Source organism: Taurulus bubalis (genome assembly GCF_910589615.1).
Source record: "Taurulus bubalis genome assembly, chromosome: 6".
NCBI lineage: Eukaryota > Metazoa > Chordata > Actinopteri > Perciformes > Cottidae > Taurulus > Taurulus bubalis.
This window is the reverse complement of record NC_136594.1, coordinates 4,861,722-4,875,036: the sequence shown is the minus strand read 5'-3', so window position 1 is coordinate 4,875,036 and position 13,315 is coordinate 4,861,722. Positions and strand designations below refer to the sequence as shown.

The window sequence follows — 13,315 nt, the reverse complement described above, 5'->3', positions numbered from 1 at the left end:
TCAGTTTGCAATTCATTAACACACTTCTAGCAAAACTGTAAACATTGGTCTCTACATTGCTACACTATTTTGCCAATTGCTTTTCCACATTGACACATGTGAAAACACTTTTAGATAATGAGCTCACTTACAAGTCAGAGCTTGAGCACTATAAATAGGCCACAGGTAAACAGTTGGTTTGGACAACAATGGAGGCCAATATTGGACAGAGAGTAAGAGGGGTGAGAATTAGAGGAGGACGAGGACGTGAAGAAGTAAGAGGAGGAGGAAGAGGTGAAGTAGGACGGGGGATAAGAAGAGGACGGGGAAGAGGAAGAGGACGGGAGTCAGGAACACAATAACTGATGAGATCAGAGCGACTGTGGTTGACCATGTTGTCAACCATGGGATGACCATGAGGGAGGCTGGGCAACGGGTTCAACCAAATCTGAGCCGCTATACTGTTGCAGGTATCATCCGGGTATTTTGAAATGAGAACCGGTAAGTAACTGTAAGTGCTGTAGACTGGTACAGTAATATGTACTGTACTTTCATAATGAGAAGGATCTATCACTAAAACCATTTACGTAAATGTTTTTACAGAACTGCAGGAAAACCAATATCTGGTGGAAGAGGTCGACTGTTCACCCCAGAGCAGGAGACCCACATTGTAAATGTGGTCATTGCAAATAACTGCATCAGACTGCGAGAACTGCAGGCCCACATACTAGCAGACACCATATTCCAAAACGTCAACAGAGTGAGTCTCTCTGCACTGTCTCGTCTACTGAAACGCAACAGGATTAGGATGAAGCAGCTGTACAGAGTCCCTTTTGAAAGAAACACAGACCGTGTAAAACAACTGAGATCAATCTCCCCCCATACTCTCCGTTCTTGAATCCTATTGAGGAATTCTTCTCTGCATGGCGTTGGAAGGTGTATGATCGCCAGCCCCACCAACGCATACCCCTTCTACAGGCAATGGTGGAGGCTTGTGGCGACGTCGATCAGGGGTCATGCCAGGGCTGGATACGGCACTCCAGGCAATACTTTCCACGCTGCCTAGCTCAAGACAACATGTAATATGGTACTATAAGTATTCTAGTGGAGTAATATGGTACTATGAGCTCTCTAATGGGGTAATATGGTACTATAAGCTCTCTAGTGGGGTAATTTGGTACTATGAGCTCTCTAGTGGGGTAATATGGTACTATGAGCTCTCTAGTGGGGTAATTTAGTACTATGAGCTCTCTAGTGGGGTAATATGATACTATGAGCTCTCTAGTGGGGTAATATGGTACTATGAGCTCTCTAGTGGGGTAATATGATACTATGAGCTCTCTAGTGGGGTAATATGATACTATGAGCTCTCTAGTGGGGTAATATGATACTATGAGCTCTCTAGTGGGGTAATATGGTACTATAAGCTCTCTAGTGGGGTAATATGGTACTATGAGCTCTCTAGTGGGGTAATATGGTACTATGAGCTCTCTAGTGGGGTAATATGGTACTATGAGCTCTCTAGTGGGGTAATATGATACTATGAGCTCTCTAGTGGGGTAATATGATACTATGAGCTCTCTAGTGGGGTAATATGGTACTATGAGCTCTCTTGTGGGGTAATATGATACTATGAGCTCTCTAGTGGGGTAATATGGTACTATGAGCTCTCTAGTGGGGTAATATGATACTATGAGCTCTCTAGTGGGGTAATATGGTACTATGAGCTCTCTTGTGGGGTAATATGATACTATGAGCTCTCTAGTGGGGTAATATGATACTATGAGCTCTCTAGTGGGGTAATATGGTACTATGAGCTCTCTAGTGGGGTAATATGGTACTATGAGCTCTCTAGTGGGGTAATATGGTCCTATGAGCTCTCTAGTGGGGTAATATGGTACTATGAGCTCTCTAGTGGGGTAATATGGTCCTATGAGCTCTCTAGTGGGGTAATATGGTACTATGAGCTCTCTAGTGGGGTAATATGGTACTATGAGCTCTCTAGTGGGGTAATATGGAACTGTACATTTTAACAATAAGAACACATTTTTTACTGCAAATGTATACCAGTTATCGGTGAGAGAACGGTCAGGTATTTCACTTGTTTTTGTTTGGCTATTCATCAATCATGTTATTTATTAATCATGTTTGATCAATCGTTGCTTTTAAAATATATGCATCTGAGAAATATAGTATTGCCTCCTTTTAAATGGACTGTACTTGTGTCTCTTTTCTCGTCAACTTGGAGTTGAGTGTCTTGCTCCAAGGACACATCACCGTCGACTAGCGGAGCTGGGGATCGAACCGCCGATCCTCCGATCGCAGGACGACCCTGCTCCAACACTTTTTCCCCTCAAGTACAGTACTGTACGTGAGCGCATGTACGGAGATCCATCACCACTGCTGGGATGCAGCACGAACAGAACAAAACCACGTTTTTCCACTTTTTATTTCCACATCATTTCACAACACATTCATAAGGCCACCGACTCACTGCACATTCTGGTTGGGATCAGATAACAGGAAACAAAGACGTCCAAAAATATGTTTCTTCAATATAGAATCATATAAAAACTGTTTATTTTGTTTCTCTCCCTCCATTTTCTAAGAGCCAGTGAAAGAAGAAGACCACAGAACTATTTACACGTCTGCAACGTGGATGAGACATTAAATAAGGATGTAGTACAAACATAAGGTCATGTCCTTCAAAATAAAAGCACAGGAGTTGTTGACCATCAGTAGCAGTGAAGTCTGAGGAATACAGTTCTTTAAATACAACACAAAATAAAACAAAGAAAGTGTAGTTAGGGGTAAAATCCTTTCAGACAACCTGTTTTAATGAAAAGTAGTGTTTTATTTTTAAGTCCTTCAGTTTTAGTAACAACAGGAACGTTTCCAGATCCTTAAAAAATTTAAACCAAAGTTTGATCATCATGCGAGGAAAAGCTAAATGAGTAACATTTAAACATTTTTAACGACTCCGTGATTCATAAAACTGAACGCGTCGTCTTTAAAAAAGTTAGGAAACCGTAAAAACCTGTTTTGCGAACCCTCAAACTCAGAGCTGCTGGGTTCTGTGTTTATATTTATTGTAAGTGCATGTTAATGTCGTCGAGTTGGAGTTGTAGTAAAATGTTCATGAACTCGTTTGGGATATAAATGATTAATAATAAAATACAAAATGGATTAATCATTAATAAAATTGATCGTGAAAATAGTGCAGACGTTCTTCGGGGATTCGTGTACAGATTGTGGGTACAGCGTTGACGTGTCAGTTTTAGACCCGCCTCCTCACACGAGGTCGGATCGGCCAATCAGCACACAGCAATGCTGAGATTGGGAGTTAATAATAATAATAATAATAAATGTCATTTTGAAACGCACTTTTCTTTAAAAAAAAACTCAGAGTGCCACAGATCCAATGTATAGTAGAACAAATACAAGTTGTGTGTGTATATATTTTTGTGGGATTATGACACATCATGTATGAATCTGCAGTTTCTGGTGATATTGCGGTAACACTCCCTTTAACGTCTCCGAGCGGATTTGGACATTATGAGCAATGTTGTAAATAATTGCTGCTTTGTGCCAATATTTGATTTTCAACATGATACAAACTGTGATGAAGTACTTTGATTTATCGGGTATGGAACTCACTGCATTCGCCCAAAAAACAGACCGTCCTTTCTGGGCGTTTTATCCAATTTCCCAATAATAATATTTCCTGTGATGACCTTAACTCAACAACGGCTGCTGTAAACAAAAACAACGACAGAGGTGTGAAGGAATGTGAGGTTCCAGACTTCTTCAATAGCGCCTTCATGTTCCAATCAAACCGCCTCCGAGGCTCAGCAGCAAATTCCGGAGTCCCTCCCTCCCCGAACTCGTCTCTTTCAAAAATAAAAGCCCACGTCCTCCCGACTGCCCGGCTCAGGCGTAGAAGATCAGCTCGGGGATCTGGCCTCCCTGCACCCCGGTGCCGTTGGTGCTGTCCGAGGAGCACTGGAACTGGAAGGTCACTTTCCCGCACTGCACCTCCGTTATGCCCTCCTGGCCGAAGTAGCTGAGCTCGTTGCCGTCCAGCACGGCGCTGGCGGTGTAGAAGGTGTCGGGCTCGATCTGCACCGGGTAGTCGAACGACACGGGGAACGTGCTGCTGGAGCCGTCGGAGAAGTACTTGATGACCCTCTGGGCCATGGACACGCCCTGGCGCTTCAGCTCGATCTTGGCGCTGTACTCGGCCGACCCGCAGCTGGAGCCGTAGAGGCCGAAGCCGGCGATGAAGACGCGCTTGTCCACGGCGAACTGGATGCTGTCGCAGCGGCCGCGGTACCGCCACTGGTTGCTCCGGTAGGCGCAGGACTGGAAGCGGTGGCAGCGCTGCGGCGCCAGGCCCTGGCGAGGCTTGGTGCAGAACAGCAGCTCGGGCTTGTTGGCGGCGGTGTACCACAGGAAGATGTCGTTGGTTTCGTTGAGCGTGAGCACGCCGGACTGCGCCGCCCCGTCGGCGAAGTCCTCAAGGACCATCGTGGGCACGCGGATCAGGTAGATGGCCTTCCCCAGCACCAGGCGCCTGTTCTCGATGGTCGGCGCCAGGTCTCGCCGCTGACACTCGGCCTCGGCCCAGTTCAGCGCCGCCTCGAACACCACCATCTCTTTGGCGTTGAGCGTCTCCCGCCGCAGGATGCTCTCCAGCGTCTGCGAGTCGATGTCGCAGAAGCCCTCGGCGCGCAGCGCCAGCTCGGCCTGGGCGTCGATCACCTCCCAGCAGCGCTGCGTCAGGTCGGGCTCCTCGAACAGGCAGCTCTGGGAGAGCAGCACGCAGGCGTTCTTGGCGCTCAGGCTGGTCTCCAGGAAGTTGACACAGGCCCGGGCCAGGTGGGGCACAATGTACTTTTTGGCGGCGTAGAGGGTGGCGAGGACGGTGTCGGCACACAGGTCGATCTCGTCGCAGTAGATGTACCTGAGGAGGCAGAGGGAAGGGGGTCATTTCACGGTGCGACACAATTGAGAAGTAGAAGGTGTGCTTGACTGAGACAGAGGGCGACGTACTTCAGCATGGCCAGGAAGGAAGGCGGCTCCACGTCGGGGATCCGGATCTCCTCCTGATCCTCCGCCAGCTCTCCATAAAACATGGCGTGGAACACGGAGCTGCCGACGGCCAGGACGTACTGACGGAGCAGAGGAACGGCGTGAGATCACCCTCTTACAACAGATGCTACTCTGACTCACCCTCTTTTACGTTTGACTTTTTCATATACACTACTTGTACAATTGAACTTATTCATTTTTTTTTAACAGTCTTATTATAGAACCTTTTCAGAGGCGAGCGGCGGCGTTTACCTTATGTCCCGGTACTCGCTGCGTCCCGCCAGGCGGCCCAACCACAAAGTGAACGTCCGCCATCATCTCATTGTTGAACATGACTGAATTCCTACATGGACACAAAATAACATCATAACAATATGAAAATAAGATAATCTTTGTATTCCCACACTAGAACATATGCACCTGTAGTTCATGATATTCAAGGTCTTGTTAGATAAAATTCAAAGTAACAAAACCGGTTAAAAATCAAGTCTTTTCTTTGGGTGGAGGGAATTATATATTTACTTTATTTATTAAATTTTTATTTGTGTATTTTGTTCTTCTTTTTCCTAACTTGTTATGTTTAATGCAGTGTGCTCTGTATGCTCTGCATGTTCTCTTGCATTGGGAAAATATTTGGGAAAATTAAATCAAGTCCCCTATGTAACTGTAACGGTCTAAGACAAACTAAATGTCCTCATTCTTTTCCAATCAGCGTCTGAATGAATCTTAGTGACAGCGGATTCAGTTTGATCCTTTTTTTAAATTATTTAAATACCAAGCAATCGCTCTTGATTTTAAGTCCAGTCTGTTGCCGACTTGAACCGGACTTCCCCGTTCAGTACAAACTGTTTAGCGCCGACCTTTCTGTAACCTCGTCAAGGTCGTTTTAATGAAGTTTGCAGTCTTTCAGGACGCTTTTAACCAATGAGAATTGTGCCGATTGAAGACGTGGGTCAGATCCTTTGAACTCAGAAACACCAGAGTCTAAAAATACACCACAGGCAACATTTAAGTATCACCAGCAAAATGTACATAAAAGTATTGGAAGCAAAAGTTACATTCTCGTGTTTTATGAGAGAGTAAAAAGTATACTTCTCACGTGATATTCCTTCTTCTGTTTATAAAAAAAGATGTAATTAAAAGCTATGAGTACAAATACAATGGACCCAAGTGACGCTGTGAACATGCCGGACGTGCTGACGCCTCAGCTTGACCTCTGCTGACCTCTCTCGGATGGTGGGGAACAGGCCCTGCCAGTTGCAGCAGCGCTGCGCGGCGCTGCTCGTGTTGTTGTTGGTGAGGTTCTGCTGCTGGTGCTGCTGGATGGAGGAAGAGGAGGAGGAGGAAGAGGTGCTGCTCGCTGAGGCGGAGGGGACCAGCTTCTTGGTGGGAAACAGCTCTGCAGCCATTATCTTCCAGTCAGACTGCAGGCCGGGTCATGGCAGCTCCGGGTCCCGGACTGAACTGCTGCTGCTGCCGGACCGGCCGAGTCTGGAGAGAACACCCGGGAAATGCGCTTCATATTGGGACACGGAAAAGGACTTTACACCTCAAAAGTCTGGAGGTGACGATGTTGGCTGAGTTAACTCTGTTTTGCTTGACGTTACACCGATAAAACCTCACTAACTATGTATATAATAGTCGAAATACTTTAGTTTAAAACACACAGCCAGCTACTCAACGTCCCTCCAGTCCCAACTTTAGCATGCTCGTGCTAGTTAGTTAGCTGACTCACTAAAAGGTCATTTTCCCGAGTTAATCTCTCGGTTATTGTTGAACTATTTGATGATAAACTCAGTTTCCACTTACTTTACTGTCGTGTAGACGTCTCTGTTGTCATATCTTCTGTCCACGTGACGCAGGTTTGGAGTTTGTTTGACAGACTAGCGGCTCAGCTTTTGTTTACAGTAGCTAGCTGGCTTCTTCTGTTCCCGTTGACGGGCGGAGTCTCATCCTGGACGACGCAGCGGCGCCGCCTGGCGGCCGGAAGGTGCAGCGACACCGAATAACTGACGTCTCCCGCTGTTTATAATACAGTTATACAAGTAATTACATATATTCTGTATTTCATTTCCCCATATATGAACATATACTATGTGTATATATATAATATGTATGTATATATATATATACATACATATTATATATAGTGTATATACATATATATTATATATATATATATATATATATATATATACTTATAGTGTATATACATATATATATTATAATATATATTACACTATATAATATATATTATATAATGTAGAATAAGAAATGTAGAATTAAGTGTTCTATATTCTTTTACACCTTTACAGTTAATTTGCATTTCAATTAACTTCTTTAAAAGGTAACATATTTCAGTTTGATATATTTTGACCTTTTTCTCATGTTTGTCTGAGGTTTATTTTTATTGTCAGTACATTGAACTATTGTAGTTTTCTCTCTGTTATTCAAACGTCTTCCGTAATAAATTAAACATTTTATTAAATCGTCTTTTTTTTTTCTCGTGATGTCTGAAAAAATGCAAAAATGTTTAATTGCTTTACTAGTGCAATTAGAGGCTAACATGTTGCAGCTTCTATCTAGGGAAAAAAAAAAACATCGGTATACGGGGTCGGATATAAAAAACAAATAAAGCAACACACGTCACCATCATGATATACAACATATTTCTTTATTGTTGTTACTGATAAATCGCTCTCCCATTTTGAAAAAAACCCAACAACAATGGAAAAAAACAAAAGAAACACCTGTATGTACTTAATGTACAGCATCTATAATCTCTTTAATAGTTTCACTGTACACATTTAAGGACAACAATCATTTACAGGCAAACTGAAAAAGGTTTTTTTACTCAGTTCGAAGGTTCAGCTCTGCTTTTGGCCACCGAAGACAACAAAATATAAATCTGAAAAGAGTTCAGCTGCCTACATCACTACTGTGTGACCGCTTAGCGACGATAACCTGCTCTGAAACGTTCAATAAACTAGGTGGAAAAAATGGTAAATGGGATTAAAGGAATGGAAAAAAAGACCGATTCTATTGCTGTGAAAGTGAAATACAGTAAATGTGAAAGGAGTCTGGTGTTATTAACGTTTATTCTGATTCTGGTTCGGATCTTGTCGGATATAAACCAAAAATATGTAGCAAAAAAAACACCTTTACTTTATTTTATTTGCAGACAGTTAGTGTTATAACGGTGTTATAACGGCACCAGACTCCATTCAACATCTTTCTCCTTTCCTTCTGACTGTAGCCGAGTCTACAAATAGTCGTATTTCCCACTGAATCTCGTGTCTGTGAAGAACCTTTCCTGTCGGTTGAAAGGTTTTATTCCGTCCACAAGAAGCCAGCTGCGTCTTTTTCTCTCCGTTTTGTTCCTCTGTACAATGTTCAAATATCAGAAATATTATTGCTCTGCAAAAATACACACGAACGTAAGCAGAGAAGTGCGTTATGGGTAATCGCAGCGAGAGCATCGTGCGCCCCTGTGAGTGAAATAACATGAAAAAGAAATGAAAAAAGAAAAAAAACACACCACTTGTGTATTTTATTGTGAAAGGTTAACAATGTCGCCTGATGCTGCTGTGTGGAAGGGAAGTGAAGAGGGAACAATTATTCATGAAAAACAACCTGGAAACATGTTTTTGTGCCAAAGTCAGATAATTTAGTGTATTTTGGAGAAGAAAAATCCAAACTGGACGTGTTTCGGATGAACCTGAAATTATCCGGTTCTCTAAATGAATGAGTCAAATTAAAAGCGTTGTTTTAAAGGAACAGTTCACTGCGATGAGGGGAACCAGACTCCTCCACGGCATTCTGCAGGAAAAGCCAAATTCAAAACTTCAGATAAAGGTTTGATCTCTCGGCTCAATTAGAAGTCTCACGTTGCGGTAAACGATTAAATTACGCCACATTTATAAATAAATCTGCTTCAATAATTCAAAACTGTACACGCATCTGTTTTTTTTACGTTAAAAAGAAAAGAAAGCGCAACACAAACTCCCCCAAAAGTTTCCCTCCATCCCACGAACACGTCTGCGTTGCTTTTGAGATGATCATTTTGGTAAAAAGGCAAAAAAGACAAAGTGTTATGTAGTGCTAAGAGGTAAAGTCATGTCTATGTACTACTTATGACACCCCAAACGAATAAAATTCACTTTTCAAGTAAAACAGAGAAAACGTCTAAAAAAAAAAAACTACTTGTTTCCTACAAGCCTGTCACCAAAACACAAAAAACTTGTTTAAAAAACTAGTAATCGCTCCCAATAATGTAACAATAATAATAATGATAATAATAATAATTACACACAGTCAGCATATAAAGCGTTTACAGACCTGGAGAGGAGCTTGTGTGCAGTTTGGGAGCTAAACAGCTGTTTTCTAAAAGTGCTGCACGACAAAACGAGCTAGTTAGCGTAGCAACAACAACTGTCGGGTTTAGTAGGAAGCGTCTCGCCGCCTCGCTTTGATCTTTTGGCTTTCATTTGGCGTCATTAAGTAATTAATAAATACTTTATATGATCAAAGTAAAACAGATAAATGAGAGAAAAAGCGTCACTGCAGGTTTTTTTTGTTGTTGCTTTTTTTTTTTTTACGCTGCAGTTTGTCACAAACGTTCAACTATAAATACACAATTAAAAAAAAAAGCAGCAGGTTTTCAAACGGAGCCTCGCCACCACAATGTTGATCAAAACTAATGAATCTGAAGAGATTCCATACAAAATATTTCACGACCGTGCAAAAGAAAAAGAACAAAACTTTAACCTGAAACTCATCGGCCAAGAATTAAAACCTGAAATATTTCATTTCTTGTTGTTGTAGTTTTTTCCTCAAACGTTGGAGAGAAGCTCTTGATTTGATCTAAACCTGTCAAAGTGGCGGAGGCCCGGTACGGTAAATTACAGCTATCATTGACACGTCACAGCTCTGCTGCTTCAACACTCTGCAGCGTTTCATTTCAAAATGACAGCCAGAAAATACAAACTCCTCCCTAGTGTTCATCCTCTGTCGGTATACGGGGTCAGATATGAAAGAAAAGCTCCAGAACGGGGGTGGGAATGTGACTTTAAACACAACACCAAAGAGCTGTAAGTCGGTGTTGTTGAATTATTCAGACAGGAAGTTTGAAATAAATCATAAAATCCATGATTTTCTGACCCCAGCAGCGCTCTTAAAGGGCCAGCGTGAAGGATTTCAAGGGATCTCTTGGCGGAAATGGAATCTAATATTCATAGCTATGTTTTTATTAGTGTACAATCCCCTGAAACTAAGAATCATTGTGTTTTTGTCAGCTTCATATCTACCACCATCTATGACGTTGGGTATTCAGTTGATTGCAATCTGCGGCGTCACCACTAGAGGGCTCTATATCCCACACACTGATCCTTTAAACTCACAATTTAGGACGTTTAAAAAACAAAACACAAAATGTCTTTAACATTTTTCACTGCTGCTAAAAAAACAATTGTTCTTATCTCTGACGTGTCGAAGGTTTTTCTCATTTTGAAATTAAACTCTTCCGATGTTCGTGATCAGGCAGACAGAATAAAAAGTCTTCTTCAGGCAACAACTTAACTGGGGGGAAATTAAAATGACATCAAATTGATTTTAAAAAACAAATCCATTGAATCCTGTGCAGAGAGGGGCGTGGTCTTGAGGTGAAATGAGTGGATTCAGTCTTCACATGTTGGAGAAGCTCGTGGAATATTCCGACAGCAGAATTTTCTTTTTAAGAATCGGGTGTTTTTCTTATTTAAAAAAAAAAAAAAAAAAAAAAGGTCGATCTTTTTTCCTCGACACCTAAAATAATTCATGTTTTGCGAAGAAACAAAAAGGCACATTAATCATGAACAACGGACACCGGCTGTGTTTACTGGGGTCGGTGACGGCGGAGAGTTTTTATGTTAAAGAAAAATAAAAAATTATAATTCCAGCTTTCACTAAAAAACAATGTACCGAGAGTTCTTGTGTTTTTATATATTTTTGCCACTCGCCGCTTCATTCATCGTCTCGTCCAGAGGTTCGCTTGTTTCGTGACCCGGGCCAGCCCAAGTCCGAAGGGAGGGATATTCAACAAATCTTAAAGGAGCAGTCCGGTAAACAGTCACCTTCAGTGCGGGGGGGGAGCTGCAGGTCATACGAACACCTTGGCGAGCGCGTCGGCGCCGGCGCTGCCGATGAAGCAGCGCGTCGGGTGGAACGCCACGGCGTGGATCGACTCCTCCGACTTCTTACGGTGAGCCGTGAACTCCTGGATGCACGTCTTGCTCTCCATGTTCCACAGGCGGATGGAGCAGTCGTGACCTGGGGGGGAGGAGGGGAGAGAGAGAGGGGAGGGAGAGGCGAGAGAGAGGGGGAGACAGAGAGAGAGGGGAGGGGGAGGCGAGAGAGAGGGGGAGACAGAGAGAGAGGGGAGGGGGAGGCGAGAGAGAGAGGGGGAGAGAGAGGGGAGAGAGAGAGAGGGGGAGACAGAGAGAGAGGGGGAGACAGAGAGAGAGAGGCGAGAGGGAGGGGAGAGAAAGAGGGGAGAGAGAGAGGGGAGGGAGAGGCGAGAGAGAGAGGGGGAGAGAGAGAGGGAGAGGCGAGAGAGGGGGAGAGAGAGAGAGGCGAGAGGGGAGAGAGGGGGGAGAGAGAGATAGGCGAGAGAGACAGAGAGAGAGTGAGAGAGAGGGGGAGAGAGAGGCGAGAGAGAGGGGTGAGAGGGGTGAGAGGCGAGAGAGAGGGGGAGAGAGGGGAGAGAGAGAGGGGGAGAGAGGGGAGAGACAGAAAGAGAGAGAGAGGGGGAGAGAGGGAGAGGCAAGAGAGAGGGGAGAGAGAGAGAAGAGAGGGGGAGAGAGAGACTTAAAGAGAGGGGGAGAGAGAGAAAAGCAGAGAGAGGTGGAGAGAGTATTAGAGAGAGGGGGAGAGGCAAGAGAGAGGGGAGAGAGAGAGAGGGGGAGAGGCAAGAGAGAGGGGAGAGAGAGAGAGAGAGAGAGGGGAGAGAGAGAGGGAGGGGGAGAGAGAGGGAGAGTCGAGAGAGAGGGGAGAGAGAAGAGAGGGGGAGAGAGAGAGAGTTAAAGAGAGGGGGAGAGAGAGAAAAGGAGAGAGAGGTGGAGAGAGAGTTAGAGAGAGGGGGAGAGGCAAGAGAGAGGGGAGAGAGAGAGAGAGAGAGGGGGAGAGGCAAGAGAGAGGGGAGAGAGAGAGAGAGAGGAGGAGAGAGGGGAGAGAGAGAGAGGGGGAGAGAGAGGGAGAGGCGAGAGAGAGAAGAGAGGGGGAGAGAGAGAGAGTTAAAGAGAGGGGGAGAGAGAGAAAAGGAGAGGGGGAGAGAGAGAAAAGGAGAGGGGGAGAGAGAGAGAGTTAGAGAGAGGGGGAGAGGCGAGAGAGAGGGGAGAGAGAGATAGAGTTAGAGAGAGAGAGAGACACAATTATTAATAATTTCATTGAGACAAGAAACAACCGTTTCCTCGTCTTTTAACACATTTACTGTAACCTTGTTGTTTTAATGCTTTGGCAATATTGTCGTTTTTTTACATTCATGCCAATAAAGCTCATTGAATTGGAGAGAGAGAGAGAGAAAGAGAAAGAGAGAGAGAGAGAAAGAGAGAGAGAAAGAGAGAGAGAGAAAGAGAGAGAGAAGGAGAAAGAGAGAGAGAGAGAATGAGGGCAGAGGACTTCAGGAGGGGGGCGTGTCCAGAGACGCCTGATTGGCCAAACCATTATCTTAAAGCATGATTGTCCACTCAGGATTATTTACATACATTTTGTTGGAACTTCATACTATAAATGTATTCTTGAATGTTTTCTTTCGCATTTCGCCAACTTTCAAAGGGTATAATTTAATTTTGAGGACTTCATTTTTTTCTGTTTTCACGTACTTTCACATATTTCTTTTGAAGCAGACGACAGATTATTTTGTACCAATTAAATGTTTAAATGTTTCTAAATCAACAACAACGTCTTCTGCATTCAGAAAATGTGGCAAACTGTGTATTTTGTGTACTAATACACACTTAATTGATCCTCGATCTTCTCATCTTGCAAAGAGAGGAATGGGCGCATTCCAGGGCTCTGGTGGAGACTCGTGTGTAAATCTGAACACAATAAATATCATATTTCTTCGAGCACTCACTTCCAGACATGAGGTAAAGTCCGTTGGGATCCACAGCGAGACACGTGACCGAGTCCAGGTGAGCCACCATCGAGTGGATCAGTTTACCTTCAGGGCAGGAGGAGAAGAATGTCACTTTGATACGGATTTATGTGA

The 13,315-nt window shown here is 43.8% G+C and overlaps 2 protein-coding genes across 2 annotated transcripts in view; both read right to left on the bottom strand.

Annotated features, from left to right (window-relative positions):
- Window positions 1–2,410: 2,410 nt before the first annotated feature.
- Window positions 2,411–6,997, bottom strand: LOC306738492 (BTB/POZ domain-containing protein 3-like). Its single transcript, XM_079220350.1, has 5 exons — window positions 6,880–6,997; window positions 6,295–6,561; window positions 5,323–5,413; window positions 5,032–5,150; window positions 2,411–4,942 (listed from the first exon to the last, which is right to left on the bottom strand). The coding sequence occupies exons 2-5, from the start codon at window positions 6,477–6,479 to the stop codon at window positions 3,910–3,912; spliced, it is 1,428 nt and encodes a 475-aa protein (XP_079076476.1). The 5' UTR covers window positions 6,480–6,561; window positions 6,880–6,997; the 3' UTR covers window positions 2,411–3,909.
- Window positions 6,998–10,927: 3,930 nt separating this feature from the next.
- Window positions 10,928–13,315, bottom strand: part of strn (striatin, calmodulin binding protein) — a gene marked incomplete at its 5' end in the record, with an annotated part of 36,365 nt that continues 33,977 nt past the window's right edge. The window contains 2 exons of the mRNA XM_079220176.1: window positions 10,928–11,376; window positions 13,181–13,267. Of these exons, the coding sequence (XP_079076302.1) occupies window positions 11,207–11,376; window positions 13,181–13,267 (257 nt within the window). The 3' untranslated portion in view covers window positions 10,928–11,206. The remainder of the gene's footprint in view (window positions 11,377–13,180; window positions 13,268–13,315) is intronic.